Source organism: Temnothorax curvispinosus, unplaced genomic scaffold (assembly GCF_003070985.1).
Source record: "Temnothorax curvispinosus isolate PA1 unplaced genomic scaffold, ASM307098v1 QBEX01002664.1, whole genome shotgun sequence".
Lineage (NCBI taxonomy): Eukaryota > Metazoa > Arthropoda > Insecta > Hymenoptera > Formicidae > Temnothorax > Temnothorax curvispinosus.
The window spans coordinates 1-16444 of record NW_020212444.1 but is presented as its reverse complement, the minus strand read 5'-3'; the positions used below and the strand labels follow the sequence as shown (position 1 = coordinate 16444).

Below are 16444 nucleotides of genomic sequence, written 5' to 3'. Positions count from 1 at the left end.
GCTCCTCTCAAGCAATAGCGAAGCGATTGATTTGTCACGACTACTATCTATGATATATTATCTATGATATACATGCAAGAACGCAACAATGCAATAATTTAATAATTCGTGATATGGAAAAAATACTAATTGAGGATGACAAAGAGTCATTAAAAAACTCTGTCTAGTTTACATTGACGCATCGCAGTCTTCAAATTTTATAATACATAATTCAATAAATTATATTGTGTTGAATCATTATACTCAAAGTCTAATACTTTAATAAATCTCTTAAGCTAATTAACCATCTTGGAATTTTTAAAATTATCGGATTCTTTTTGTAAAAATATCGATATTTGCCATCGCGAGAACTAATTATCCTTTTAGAATCTTAAGCAGAATTGATATTGTATCGGTCACATCTGTTACTTATAGGTGAGATTCGTGTAAACGAACAGTTGGTACTTACCTGCATGCACACTTTACTGGCGCGAGAGCATAACCGGCTTGCCAAAGTGTTAGCTGTCGTGAATCCGCACTGGGACGATGAGATTCTCTTCCAGGAAGCTAGGCGCATCGTCATCGCGGAAATTCAACACATCACTTATAACGAGTTCCTCCCGATATTACTCGGCAAAGATGTCATGGAGAAATTCGGACTTCTCCTCGAGAAGGAAGTGAGTTGAACTAACGACACTGAAATAAAATGAAACAAAATGCATAAATATTACGCGTAAATTACATGTAGAGACATACATAATTTGTCACTGTATACATAAATAAAGGTAACTTTAAAGGAGATCGTTAATAAGCCAAGTAATTTGTTTTTCAAATGCACAGAAAAAAATTTCTAGTAACCGTATGTTGTCGTAATAACTGAGATTTAATGATATATATTTTCTGTATATTTTTAACTGTGTTGGACAGCCTTTGATAAACGCTAATAACCGCGTTGACGTTAAAATATCAATTTTCCATAGAAATACTGGAATGGATACGATCCAAGCATAAATCCAGGCGTAATAGACGCTTTCGCCGCTGCTGCCTTTAGGTTCGGTCATTCGCTATTGCCCACGGCTGTAGAACGATGGAGCAAAGCTCACAAATTTATTGGTAAGCGACAATATATAATAATTGCACAACAAGGTTACATTGCATAAACAAATCATATCAGAAGATATCGTTTTTCTCAAATATAAATTCTCTAATAATTTTGAAATCTTTTTTCTTAGGTTAAATTAAAATCGCTCCTACATATTAAGAGAAAATAGATAAATTTTAAATTCTAAATAGATAAATTAAAATTTTATTATTTTAAATAAACTTTGAAATTTGTTTCGAACCTTGATAAAAAAAATTTAATATTATAAATAATGAGATGATTTTAATCAACTTTTCGTTAGAGTGCCTAGCTTTTGTTTTTCCCTTCAAATCTAATTGCAAATTATTTTTGTTTATCTTTATAGCTTCAAAGAGACTCTCAGATTTGATAAGACGCCCTTATGATTTATATCGGGCCGGTGTATTTGACGAATATTTCATGGGCTTGATGAACCAAGTCGCTCAGGCTATGGATGATTCTATAACGCAAGAAGTAAAACAATGATTAACACAAATAGGATATATACAACTATGCTGTACTACACGGTTTGTTCTTTACAGGTGACGAATCATCTCTTCAAAAAAGCGGGAGCAAAATTCGGAATGGATTTGGTATCCTTTAACATGCAACGCGGCCGCGAGTTTGGTATTCCAAGTTATATGGAATTCAGGTGAGTTATTGCTAAACTGTGCTTGTACTAACAAGCTTGTTTAACTAACTGCAGGTAAAGCGATAACTGTGTTCCGTAATAATCTTCTGTATAACAAGTACACAGCAAATCTAGATAAATGGAACGGAACAGAGGAACAAATAGAAGTAAAATTGAATGATGATAAAACCAACGGAGAATTTAGTCGTCGAGACAACTAATTTTCTCTAGCAACCAAAAAATTAAAATACATGACCAAAAATATACTTTTATAATAAAGTATATATGTATATTTTATTAAATAATTATAATTTCGTAATTTTATAATTTTAGAAAGTACTGCGGCCTTCCCGAAGCGAACACCTTCGAAGAATTGTTCGGTTCCATGCCAAATGAAACCGTCAGGCGATATAGCACTATTTTCGAGTGAGTATTACACGTCTGTGAAAGTCGGTAGCGGAACCTTCGGAGTACCGAAAGACCAATCGGTCAAGTTTCTCATTATTCAGTTGTATCTCATTATTCAGTCAATGGACCAATCGCGCTAAAAAATAACGTATTCAAAAATAACGACTTTATCTTAGCCGAGCTCCTTTTCAGACATCCCGCGGACGTCGATTTATGGTCGGGCGGTGTATCCGAAAGACCGCTTCCGGGTAGCATGCTCGGGCCAACCTTCGCCTGTCTGATTGCCACGCAGTTCAGTCATTCGCGCCGCGGAGACAGATTCTGGTACGAGCTGCCGAACCAGCCGTCGTCCTTCACTCTCGGTAAGACCCTTTCGAATTCTCTTTCCGGTGGGAGCAGCGCGAGTCAAGGACTCGCGACAACCATTCGATATGTATAAACGAGAAGCGGTACCTTCTAAAATCGCTTTTACTTTCACTTTTCTAGAACAATTAAACGAGATTCGAAAAACGAAACTCGCCAGATTGATTTGCGACAATACCGATCTTATCGATACGGTACAAATCTATCCGATGGTTCTTCCAGATCACGAAATGTAAGTGAATACGATTTATAAATGATAAATAACAATTTGTTGGTTAAAATATAAAAAAGTTGAAAAAGATAACCAAAATTAACGACTAACATTCTAATTTATGAGTGTAGCCAAAGAAAAATTATATTTATAGCCACAGTATCGTAACTTTACACTTCATTTATTGTAAAGAAATTGTAAAGAAAAGAGTCCATAAAAATATTTATTATTACTATATATATTAATATATTCTATATCTATTACGTATTTATTTTACCCATTATATTAAACAACTAATTTCGTCTATGTAATATAATATGTATCTGCAATTGTCATAACAGAAATCCTCGAGTCCCATGTCGCAGCGGTATTCTACCCGGCATCGACTTGTCGAAATGGGCCGAATTCCCGGCGACGAGTCACGCCGCGCAATACGTGAGTAATCTAGCAGACCCGTATGGGCAGTTGGGGAAATAAAAGGAGAGTCTGTTTCACCAATCTAGATATAAACAGAGTGCCTTTAGGCGAACACCACCACGTAAACCAACCGAGCCACGAGCCAAGAAGCCCAACCCTTAGGCACTATAACACACGACCACCCCGTAGGCACGCACGTGTTGAAGTAGAGCAAACAGACGCGATAAGTCAGGCTTAAGTCGAACGAACTGATTAAATCGTAGTGCGACAGAGTTGGCCAGTGTCAGTCATACTCGAATCGACATTTCGAGCTGTTCATAATATCGATTCATAAACTACGATCCCGATTTATTTGACACTTTTGATAATAACTCATAGACGTGTTGTTGCAATCATTACGATAGTAAACTCCAATTTGGATCGTAGAATACTGATAACTCGATTAATCGAAGATAACACAAGCGACATCGACCCTAAACCCTTGGCAAAGTTACAGGACACCTTTAGCTTTCACATAGTAATCCTTATATCAACAGAATGTACATATAGCTTCTCCTAAGTAAGAATGCAACGTGCATTATCTTTCATGTACACTTTCATACAAAAGGCAACAAGAATTTCATACATAACAACAGACTCACTATTCAAAATATAGATAATAGAATGCTATTTATACGTCAAGTTTCAGTTTTGATCTTCTCATATATACGAAAGTTATTTGTGACTGTGTAATATTACAGTTTGAATGCCGCGTATGATTGCACAGATTTCATATAATTGGATTTTCTCTCATGTATAAGCTTCAGAATTTTCCATTATTATTTTATTTTATTTTAGTGTTATTTAATAAATACATGTATAGCAATTAATATGCTGAAGTGTCTGCAAACTGCACTTCAACTCGCAGATAATTTTATTCGATCTAAATGTATCGTATTTAAATGTTTAATTGTAAAATTTTTTCGTATGTTGTTTTACATATCATTTATATTGCATTTAGTATTTTATTATTCAAACTTTGAGTAATATAGCGACGACTTCTTTTTTATATTTTTTTTAGAATACATTTAATGTAATTTCCTTCCACCGTTACAATTATTTTATCTTCGATAATATTACGTCCAATTTATAAGAACTTTACAATATTAAAACTACACTCGGTAACAGTACACTCTTTGTACATAGCAAATTACAATCAATTGCACGTAACCATCTATCGCCATCTCTTCAGCATCGCGGACACTTATAACACTTAGCTTAATATCTAGTCCTTCCAATACATATTCTTCGTGAAGTTAATATCCCTTGATTTCTCGATCGAAGCACATTGAAAATAGTCTACTTCATATTCTGTGCCTTTTGAAGTACATTAAAAAAATATATATTGTTGAACATAAAAATTTTTTTAATCTATTTAATGCGAAGCACGATCATTTGACTATGTACTCGATTACAGTTGCGAATGGTGTATTTTTGTAAGTTGGAATTTCTATAATGTTCTTGTCCAGAGAATACTGCTCGCTATTATACACAAAATTATGTAAGTGCCATCTTTTTGAATATAACACTTCGAACAATAAAACTTTTTATTATCGTTCTGTTTTATACATTTCGCGTGTTCTTTCATGCCATCCATTAAACCACTCATTAAAAATGAACTCATCAAGATTATACTCAGACATCATTCGCTAGAAATGCAAACCCCGATGTAGGCGTGAAAACGTTCAGCATTTTGCCTACAATTTTATATTATCCGCGCTTTTAAATATATTCTTTTTTTACGCTATATAGCACAACTTTGATATGAAATTAAACGATATATGGAATTCAGTTTCCTTTGTGTTGTGCTTTTCTCTTCTACATCATCTTGCATTCCTAGTTTACATTCACCCCCCTCCAGTATCTGGTACTAATAACAGGTAAAGTATATCGTGTGCTCGGACATACACAGCTTTCAGAATCAGACGATCGCGTTTGTTGACAAACGCGCAATCGTATATATTACCGTTCTAACTCCACATTTCCCCGCCGACTGCCATGCACCACACACATCAGTACCTACAATTGCCTATTGTACTATAGCGATGGGTGGAGGAGCGTCCGGTGAAACCGGCGATGGTGCCGGAGCACTACGACAAGCAGCAAGCTTATCGAATCTTCTTTGAGAATATTAACGGCATTGCTTCCTATCTGGGCTTCACGAGAAAATAAGCGCAGTGCACCGCGGGGGACAAATGCGCCTGATCGCAAAATATCTGCCGCCATATACGTCATTTGCTGCGCTTTGAGGCTGCACTATCTAAAGAAGCGCAACACAAACGTGGAGATACAGTCGATCGACCGTCCATGTATACAGCGAGATGTATAACGGTGTATTTGCGTACATGTACCACTTATGAAGTATCTTTCTTGGATGCTCGACGATTAGACTTGATAATGATAATTCAGATATCTCTGTCTACACTGTTCACAATGGAGTACAATAGGGAGTACTCTTTCATGAAGTATGAAAATTCAAGTAACGTTTTGCTGGATCTATCGCAGTAACAATGACTGAGCTTATTGATGATCAAACTTGATGTTATTATTTTTCTATTATTGCTTTAGACACTTATTAGTAGTAACTTTAACGTATATAATTTATGTACTGAAAGTCTCTTAAGAATGATAATTTCCTTTTCAAACGCGTTAACGCAATGTTACCAAGTATGTGAGCACATGTACGTTTGCTTAATTGAAATGGAATAAAATCTTATTTATTTGTCAATAGTATACTGACAATCCTACAGTGAGATAACAAATACATTAATAAAAAATGTATGATATACAGTTTTGTATGATGATTAATTATCGCTTCAAGCATTATTGTAATAAGCAAAATGTAAATATAAATATTCACACGCAGTGGCTCAGAAATTATCTCTTGCTTTTTATTCGAATCTACGAGCAAAATGTATATTTTCTGCGCCACTGTAATGATGTAGTTACCATTTGTATTGTACTTTGTACATAATTACAATCAACAAATAAAGTCAATTTCATAAGAATGCCATTTAATAAACCTTCATTTATTTTTCTGTATTACTCTCAATTTACCGAGCAGAAATTGCACGTGAGTTAGTAGAGAGAGTTGGTAGCTCATAAAAATATCACACGTTTAAAGATCTATTAAATTTAGGATCATTGTATAATATGTATAACGGCACGATTTATTACACGGTAGTATAAAATGCACGGGTACAGCTTAATGCTGCGAGAATTACATGCAAGATACGGAACCGTGATATTCATTTGCTCCTCACCGCTTTCACAAAATATTAATGTAAGTACATCTACCTATCAAGTATTTTTCTAAACGCATTTTCGACAATGTGCGATCCGATATACGTATAAAAAATATTTTTGCTACTTATTTAATGTATAATAATGTATCATTATGGCATGTAAAATAATTATATTATTATATTGGTAGAATACTTGCTTTTTGTAACATTAATGAAATTATTTTGAATAATGTTGATTTGTAATTTGATTTGTAATCTAATGTAATGTTACAATATACAATATCGCTGATTGTTACTCAATCATTTCCAGGATACCATAATGAAATCGGCGCAAGCTGCATCTGAGATTAAGCCCACATTACAGCAGGTATATAAATTCAATCGTAAATTAAAATCCATGGAAAAAGCTACAGCAACCAGTTTAAAAAAGAAGCCGAACAAGCCTTGGTGGATATATCCGTATCCTGCTACGTGGAAAAAATTCACGCAACGATCAAAAATGCCTCAGAAAAGACTTCAGCAAGAAGAAAAATTTCTAAATAAACAAATTATGTCGTTGACAGTCTCTCCTACAAATAATCAAAATAAAAATGTGAATTTGTCTCCTGATATGGAAATCATCAAAATTACAACAGTTGTCGAGGCCATTCGACAGAAACGACAGAACAGCGCGCAAATGCTGGAAGCAGCAAAAAATATTCAGAAAATAATTGGCAAGAAGCGTTCAAAACGTTCGTCTTACAAATCGAGAAATAATTCGACTGTAACTAAAGATTCGCGGCATACTCAACGGGGAAAAACTTTTGTTTCAAGTAAAAAATCTCGTTATCCGAAACCCAATCATAGAAAACGACAAATGAGGACTCCTCCAACGAGAAAACGACTGCAAAGTAAAAATACGGTTGATCTTAAAACAGCGAACAATGTAGCGATTCCAAGTACTGTATTTTACAAACGTATTTGGGAATACATTAACGGTACCCGTCCTCATTCCGATATTATCAGCGGTTACAATTCCTTAGAGAATAATTCTGAAAAGAATAATTCAACCTGCACTGATAAAGACCGAATTACAGCCTCGCAGTCGCAGGAAGATAAATTACAAGCGACAAATCCCAATATTAAACCGGAACGAGATTTTTATAAACGCATCTGGGATATAATTAATGCGACTAAGGTGCAGAACGGAAACACAAAGGCTCGTTCTAAACGAAACGCGAGTATCCCGAAAAATGACGCAGCTTCAACTCCATGCGTTCAAGAAGAAACAGTCAATTACGAAGGAGATAAGCAGGTGCAAACAACGAACAAAAAACCGTCACTTGGTACCATCACGGATACGATAAATTCACCAGAAATATCCGACTCTGGTCCTTATATATCAGGCTTTTGGGCCGTTGCGAATAAAACTCAATGGCAACCTAAGAAAATTCCAGTTGTAAACATAGCAAAATTAAGTAACGATCCGATCGTGCCTATACTCGTAAATAGCGCTTCCGAAGTGGACGACTTGAATAAATTCCCCGATAAGGTTGAACACGTCACCCATTCGTCTTCGGATAATTCGACGGAATATAGTAACGCTAACGAAACGCGTCATTCATCGCAGGAAGTCATCACCGAGCCAGGACCGCCGTATTCATCTGAAGAAGATTTCGCTATCTCGTCACTCTCGCCGACCAAGAGTGCCGTCGACAAAGACTCGCAAGAAAAGGATCAAGCGAAACACGCAGAAAATTATTCGACAGGCACGACTCCGAAATATGATCCTTCAAACATACCCTATGTAGAGGTACCAGATTATTCCGACCAAAAGGAAGACAGCTTAGACAAAAGTAATCAGAGCGCAACTGCAGCGAGATACAAAGAATACGACGATAGCGATTACAATTATAGCCCTAAACAGCTCCACGGCGCTGATGATTTCTCTTCAAAGTCTCCAAGTGCTGAGATTAAAGTGGCACATGCTGAAAGTAACGAGCCGGACACCTCATTGAACGCAAACAACTCGCATTCAAGTTGCACAGAAAATAAAGATTCTGCCGAATGCGTCGACAATTACAATGTCGAAGATACCAAGTTGCGCAATAATACCAAGAATGTTACGAACGACGATATTCACCGTTCCGCAGAAGATTCCGCAGAATCCGCGTTGTCCGAGGAGAATGAAAACTCGGATTTCGTTGACTTTGACATAAATGAATATAAAAAACCAATTAATTGGAGCGAGTTCTTTAAAAACGACCCTATATTGGAAAGCATACGAGCTACTTCTAGCAAGAAATACGACCATAAGGAAAATCCCGATCGCCCCGAGGAGTCCGAAGAGACCGAGACCTACGCCACAGATCCAAAAGAAAAATCGCACAATTATTTCGCGAAGAACGAAGATTCCCACGATGATCACGAAATCGCTTTGGACAACAGAAACAAGACGAAAGAGGAGACTGACTTTTACGCGAAGAAGGAAGCGAAAGAGAGCGAGACAATCGATAAAGATCACTATCCTTATGACGATAAAGATTTCTTTAAGCATATTTTTGGAAAGAGCAATGATAAAGAATCGGAATATAATCATAAAGAAGATCGCACCGAGGAGTCCGAAGAGGTCGAAACGTACACGGATTCAAAAGAACATAAGGAAAATCCCGATCGCACTAAGGAATCTGAAGAAGAGACGTATGCCACGGATCCAAAAGAACAATTGCAAGATTACATCGTCAAGAATAAAGATTACCACGATAATCATAGAATCGCTTCCGACGATAGAGCTGAGACGAACGACAGAGAAGAGGACGCTAATTTTAATGCGAAGGGAGAAACGAAAGAGAGCGAAGAAATCGATAAAGATTATCCTTACGACGACAAAGACTTCTTTAAGCATATTTTCGAAAAGAACAACGATGAAGAATCGTCCGAAACCGTCGACACGGAAAACGAATTCTTGTCTCATCATTTTACGGAGGATGTTTTGCGCCAGTTGCGAGATAATTCGACGGCCGAAGAAGATAGACAAAAAGAAGAATCGAGAAACAGAGAAGATGTTCGTAAAACGTTGTCGAGTATCTTAGACAAGACGGATCGTTTTTCCAGATTAGACGATAATCTCAACAAAATGATTGAGAAAGGTGAAGCAGTACCAATTAAATATAATAATTTTTGGAGTTTGGAATACGAATCGCCTCGTAAAAAAAATGAGGACAACGAAGAAGAGACAGAAGACTCGCAAGAAGAAGCTTAAGACGTAAATTAAATGTTATGTGTTAAACTTACATCCTTGTTATTACATATTTGTCGCTCAGAATTAGATAGAATAAATAATTAATTATAATAATGTCATTATAATTGGATTAATTGTTATGTGATAGTATTTGTTTTATTGTTATAATAGTATATATTGTTGCAATGCACATTTATTATTAGAGAAAAATTACCACTTAGAAATTAAATATAGATAATATATTATATAACAATGCTTTCAATTTGTATTTGTATTTTATTTGATTTATGTTAAATAAATGAGTTAAAATATAAAAATAAGTATTATAGAACAAGTATATCTAAAAAAAGAATGGAAAATAAAAAAAATTTTAATTTAAAATTTAATCAGAAAAGACAAAGTAAAATACAAAAATAATTATAGTACATGCAATACTTCAAACAAACAAAAAGTTTTATGATGTCTCTTTTATTATTCACAGTATATTTTTAAATAAAACATTTGTTAATAAAAATACTGTAAATAAACTGCTTTTATGTTTAACTAATTACAATAAAAATATATTATAATCAACAGTAAAGTTTATAGCTTCCTAAGAAAAGATAAAATTTCTAACAAAACTTTTGAGTAGTTGTTTAACTCATGTTGTTTAAATTATAAACATATTTATAACATTATATTTTCTCTTAAAGCAAATATCTATTACATAAAATAAATGCTACAGCATGTCACAAAATGTCATATTATAATCACGATTTGAATCTTACAGTTAATTACAGATAAAAATGCTTGTATAAAAAAGCAAGGTATATAGAATATATCGCATTCAACAGTATTTTTAATTGCAAAAGCCACTCGTAACATATAGTTCGTCCATAAAAGCGCATAGGACATTGCCGTACGCTGAGTGCAGGAAATTGAAGAGATCGAATTAAAGGAAGATAAGCAGCGGGGGTTTCCCTAGCGCGAGGGTTGAATCCGGCGTTTGCGGATATATAAGACCGGCGAAGTGCGTTCAGTGTCATTCGTCGGTCTTTAACATTTCCAACAACTTCACCTTCTCGCAAGTTGCCGTATCGATCAGGTAAAGGTTTGAGAATTATATTCTCAAGTATCTTTAAAAATTCGTCTCTTCTTTTTCGCGCGAGTGATGAGAAAACGTTTCTCGTCGAAGTCCGTCAATCCGTTCGTCACGTGCTAAGGAGAGTCACCGCGTCGTCCGGTCAATTAGTTGCCCCGATCGATCAACATTATTGTTCGTGCAACGTGCGTTAACGTCGATATCGGACGCTGTCCGCGCGATCCTTGGTCTTGAATCCTTAAGTGCTTCCTGGTGGGAAAGAGGGGGAGACAGAGAGCGAAAGAGAAAGAGATCGAGAGAGAGAGAGAGAGAGAGAGAGAGAGAGAGAGAGAAAGAGAGAGAGAGAGAAAGAGAGAGGGAGACTGACGACATCACGGAAAGCCAAGATACCTTCCATCCATATTTATTATGTTTATGCGTTCACAATGTGGCCGTTAAGGCGAATGCGGAAGCGCGACGAAGAGATTCCGGTTATAAATGAACGTATATATTAAAAAGTGGCGACGACGCGCGCTGCTCTCTCGAGGCACGAGGCACGAAGAAAAAGCTGACGAGAAACCTTCGGTAGCGTCCCGACGACGCATCGCGGCAGACAGCACGTCTATACATTGTTTTTCGTCGTGTGATCAAAGGAGTAATTGCGCCATAACACCCAATCAACGTCGCACCCGAGTTTTCACATGCCGATGACATGCGGCCTCACGGGAGCCTCACGGCCTCAAGTAAGACGTATCGCGCACCGCGTATGCCGCGTATGGTATGTGAACACGCGTGTTTAATAGATTTTTTATTTTTTTCTCTTATTGATAAGAGAGAGAAAGAGAGAGAGAGAAATTAATATCCGAGTTATCCCTGAAAGTTTATTCGATTGCGGATGTCGTTTCTCCTTCTGTCCTTCCTCCCGAGTATGCACTAATTGCGAACCGGAAATGCAAAACAGCGTGCGAGACGAACGAAGGATCATTTTTCGCGCTTTCGTACTCTTCGGAGTATTTGTTCCTGTAGTAAATGCAAATGAGCAGTCGGAGTTGTTATTATATACGGATAAAAAATTCTCCGATTTCCGCGCCACACCCAATTCTTCCGCCTTCCGCCGAAAGCTCGGTTGATAAACTCTTCTTGCCTTGATCTTTGCAGGCCTAAGGCCCATCAGTTTCACAAGTGTCGGTTAACTTTTAACCTTAGATTAACTCACTCTTCGTCTCTTTCTAAGAGAGACGTTAGAAGGAGACAAAGAGTGAGTTAATCTAAGGTTAAAAGTTAACCGACACTTGTAAAACTGGGCCTAATAAGGAGGCTCAATCAGATTGCACCATATCGAAAAGAGCGAATAAAAAAGAAATAGATAGATTCTTTGTTCCCCTTTAGGGTTGCAAGGTAAAAAAAAAGAAATATCTATGTCGAGCATTAATAAGAGCGATTCATTAACATTTGATATATATTTACTTTATCATATCTCTTGGAAACGGCAGACATTGTACGCGCAATCCAGTAATGCATAGCCTAAATAATTAAAGGTCTATGATTTAGATCTATGCATTATTAATATTCAGCTGTAAGAACGGCTCGAATAGAATTCATAATGTAGTTTTAATATCACATGGTACAAGTGTTGTAAGACATCACTTATATTTAGACTTACTTTCTCTTTTATCGTTTCTACACAACACTTGATACTTTTTACATCTGTACAAGTTTTCATGTTTTCATATAATATAAGCGAAGATTTTATACAATGTAGTGAGAATTTGAAATAGAACCAAGTTTCTACGGGACGTAAAATTTTTTTCATCTAAATAGGTCTTCAAACCTTAACTCTTTAGCGCTATATTATTAATATTGTGGTCTTTACCCGTACCAAAAAAATTCTTGTCGCAGAACCACTAGCATTAAATAGATCTCTCATTAAGTCTGCGTTCAATAATTTACTTAGCAATCTGGACTTCCTCCCATTTATTTATTTATTATTTATTATTTTAATATTAACAACAACCGAAATATTCCGTACCGGGAAGATTTAACCACATTAATCAGCATAAAATAACAAAAACTTTAATCGATTATTGGCAAAAGATTTATTCGCGGATTGAAGGGAAACCTGAGTGCCTTAATCGATTATTCCTCGAATAATCGAGAATTTTACTCGCTTTTATTATTGCCAATATCTCGATCATTGCTGGACGTACGTATAATATGTTCGAGTGTTAATCCTTTCGCAGTTAACGAATTAATGCTTACATTTATTTCAGTCATGTCAAAATTGTCAAACCGAATCATCGTACTGCTTGTCATAATTTTCGCCGTACTCTGCTTTACGGCATCTACGACTGACGCCGAGCGAAATATCGGTAAGTAAATCTCTACGTTACGTTTAATCAATTATATTAAGAATCGTTGCCGAGATGTCATGGATATCCCCTTTAGTCTGTACAAACCGGCTTTGTACAGGTGCTTGCATACGAAACTGCGCGCAATGCACAAAGATGTTCGGCACGTATTTCATGGGACAGAAGTGCGTCGACTTTTGCGTGAAATATAAAGGAAAGCTCATTCCGGACTGCGAGGACGAGTACTCCATTCGTCCTTTCCTTCAAGAGGCCGAGAACGATTATTAATCCTCAGAATCTATAGGAACTCTTTGACTCTTTCAATTTCACATTTTCACTTACGCGTTATAATATTAACCCGTGCAAATTGTATACCATGTAGGAAAATGCAAATTTTGCGTAAATTATTTTTGTCGTACGCTAGAATAAAACTAGTAATGTGTGTGCAGATTTATAATCTTTGTTACGAAAGCTGTAAAAGCTTGTGCTACTCTGATCGAAAGTATGACAATATGAATTTTAAAACGAATTATTTCGATTTTTCAAGATTGCAAGTTACCTACTAAATTAATAATGATAAACGGAAAAATTATATAAAGATATCAAGTAGCTAATTTTTAATATTACATTTATTAATCACAAAAAATTAAATGCTGCTAAATTCTAAGCTTTCAATTTTATAAACCTTTTATTATTGCAAAATACCTGATTTTTTCTAAAATTTTTTCTCTTTTTAACCATTGTTGTATTAACGTAATTAATTAAATTACTATTTATAATAAAACCATCAAAGCACTTGAAACAAAATAATTCTTAAGTCTCGATTTACAAAAAATTATGTTATTATAACTAGAGATTGGATCGCGGTGCCGTTTTCCCTATTCCAAGCGCGTGCATGCTAGCAGTCGAGAAGGAGTACCCTCTACACCGCGCCAGTCTAGCGGTGTAACGTAGCAAATATATTTATTTATTTATTTATGTAATTATTCTCACGGCGCTCGCCCGCTAGCACACCCTTGAAGTGGGGAAAATGGCACCGCATTCCGGTCTCTAATTATAATTTAGAAATTCAATATAGTCTTGCTTATTGTATTGTTTAGAAATGTAATAAGTTAACTTGAAAATCTGAACTATATGCTTGATGAATATATTTTTGTTAAGATGTTTATAGTAAATTCTTGGTTGGACTGGTGCACATTAAAAGCTAATGTGCAATAAAATTATTTAAATTAGAACCATAAGCACTTTGTCTGACAAAATATCCAACAAATCTATCAAATAATGTACGTCAAGTCGGATATTAAAAATATTTACATAGATACCATATTACACATAAATGTATCTCTTCACACATCAGATTTTAAGTTAGTATGTAAATACATCGTTAAGTGATACTGTCTGAAGAAAATATTCAGTTGTTTGGACAAAAAAAGTTGACAATTACTTGAAAGATTGTGCGCAAAATTTCAGAAAATTCAGTAAAATCAGATAATCGAAAATCCTCGATATATAGATCGTCAGTAATATCGCAATAGCATACGTGTATCAGCCTAGATTTAGCCATATTTAATGTAAATTAATCCTTAACCATCCACAGGTAAAATATCGTACGATATCGTATAACTACCCAAGTGCGGTCATCGTGACCGGTTAACTTTTTATTAATAGATTAATAGATTTATTAATAGATTCTTTTCATTAATATAAATATAAATAACTAACAAAATTGTAAGCAACTACACATCCGAAAAAAATCATTGCTGGAACAACTCAACAAATTGCTCGCAATATACATATAACAACAAATTGACAATACATTTGCTCGGATATCGCAATAGACCCGGCATTATTTGTATCCGCATTAAACTCGTGTTTTGCCGATAGAGCCTGCCGATATAATCTAACAGCAGATTGTCGAAAACGGAGCAGAATCTATCATTTCGTAAAATTTGAATAAAATATATATCATTTAAGTGGTTACGAAACGGGGCAGACTTTGCACAATTTCTGCAATCAATCTGTTATTATATTCTGTTAGCAGATTCTGTTATATTTCTACTGATGTTCTATCGACAAAATTTGCAGCAAACACTTTCAAAATTTATTCTCGATCGGCTAGAAAGTTACACTGTTAAATTCGTAGTGCCAACAATTATATTCAATTTGAGTCAGTTTTAACCATTCTAGATCACCACAACTCCTACTCAATATATCGTTAATTTAACTGAATCAATGGAGTTATAATAATCCTGTTTTGTGTTAAAACGATAAATTTCAACACACAATGCTGATTAAAAATAACAAAATATTATTTAACTCTAACTAAGGTATTAATTTAAATTTTATCCTTTAATAATTTAACAGTGTAAGGAGAGGTAGAGAGGGGATGAAATTCCACGGGGAAAGTATGAACGAAATATCTTAAAATGACAAAGTAGTAGAGCTACTATGACCGCACCTGGATGGTTAAGAATTAATTAGAATTATCACGAGATATAAGGCCTAGTTTGTTTTAGCTGAACTTCTTGCACGGTTCATCTTTCCTCTTTTTCTTTTCACGTTGGAGAGAAAAGGAGAAAAGATAAACTGTGCAAGAATAAGTTCAACTAACGAGCAGGCTCAAAATTTAACTGACTTAACAGAAATATAAAAAATAAGCAAAAAAAATTATGTATGATTTGATTGTCATAAGTTACTTTCGCAGAGACACAAAGATTTAAGCAATTTATATAAATTTCTCTCTCTCGGACGCACAGCAGCATAAGAATTTATCTTTCGCACACAGCGCGCTTATTAAACCTAACCAAACACAAAACTCTTTTACCGGCCACTCCACTAGGACCGTTGCAACGTGCAACGCAACGGTTGCTGCAACTAGCGAGTACGTCTTATTCCGGAACGAACAATTGTGTCAAAATTGCAGCAACCGTTGCGTTGCACGTCGCACAGTCCATAGTGAGTATACCCGGCATTTTATGCAACTGTGCGACTCGAATCTCGAGAGCAGTATCTTCGATACAAGATACAACGATGATCGAGAACGCAAAAAATATCAACGCAGCTGATTATAGGACCATACCTGAATGGCGACAATCGTGTCTGGACTGCTTTCATCATTTCGGCGAGCGAACGACGGCGTGAAGTAAACGAGGATTTCGATCTACTCCGGAGTCCGGAGTGCCAGAAGTCTGACAGAGGCGTCGTCGACGAGGTCGAGATCGAGGCGATCCTAGTACGCGATACGCGACACTTGACGCTATTTCGGCGAACGTCCGACACTTTGACGAGAAACTCCGGAGTCCGGAGTGCCTGCAGAAGTCTGACAGAGGCGTCGTCGACGAGATCGAGATCGAGGCGATCCTAATACGCGATACGCGACACTTGACGCCATTTCGGCGAACGT

At 35.9% G+C, this 16444-nt stretch overlaps 3 protein-coding genes across 3 annotated transcripts in view; all 3 read left to right on the top strand.

The window, feature by feature from the left end:
* Positions 1–6175, top strand: part of LOC112451844 (peroxidase) — a 21572-nt gene extending 15397 nt beyond the window's left edge. Inside the window, exons 9-17 of the mRNA XM_025011750.1 lie at positions 415–656; positions 960–1092; positions 1446–1573; positions 1642–1751; positions 2064–2156; positions 2331–2500; positions 2625–2733; positions 3054–3147; positions 5212–6175. Of these exons, the coding sequence (XP_024867518.1) occupies positions 415–656; positions 960–1092; positions 1446–1573; positions 1642–1751; positions 2064–2156; positions 2331–2500; positions 2625–2733; positions 3054–3147; positions 5212–5340 (1208 nt within the window). The 3' untranslated portion in view covers positions 5341–6175. The remainder of the gene's footprint in view (positions 1–414; positions 657–959; positions 1093–1445; positions 1574–1641; positions 1752–2063; positions 2157–2330; positions 2501–2624; positions 2734–3053; positions 3148–5211) is intronic.
* Positions 6176–6732: 557 nt separating this feature from the next.
* LOC112451843 lies at positions 6733–9654 on the top strand. Its single transcript, XM_025011749.1, has one exon. The coding sequence runs from the start codon at positions 6733–6735 to the stop codon at positions 9652–9654; it is 2922 nt and encodes a 973-aa protein (XP_024867517.1).
* A 1019-nt stretch (positions 9655–10673) lies between these two features.
* On the top strand, positions 10674–13619 carry LOC112451845 (eclosion hormone). Its single transcript, XM_025011751.1, has 3 exons — positions 10674–10717; positions 12964–13062; positions 13163–13619. The coding sequence occupies exons 2-3, from the start codon at positions 12966–12968 to the stop codon at positions 13327–13329; spliced, it is 264 nt and encodes an 87-aa protein (XP_024867519.1). The 5' UTR covers positions 10674–10717; positions 12964–12965; the 3' UTR covers positions 13330–13619.
* Positions 13620–16444: the final 2825 nt, after the last annotated feature.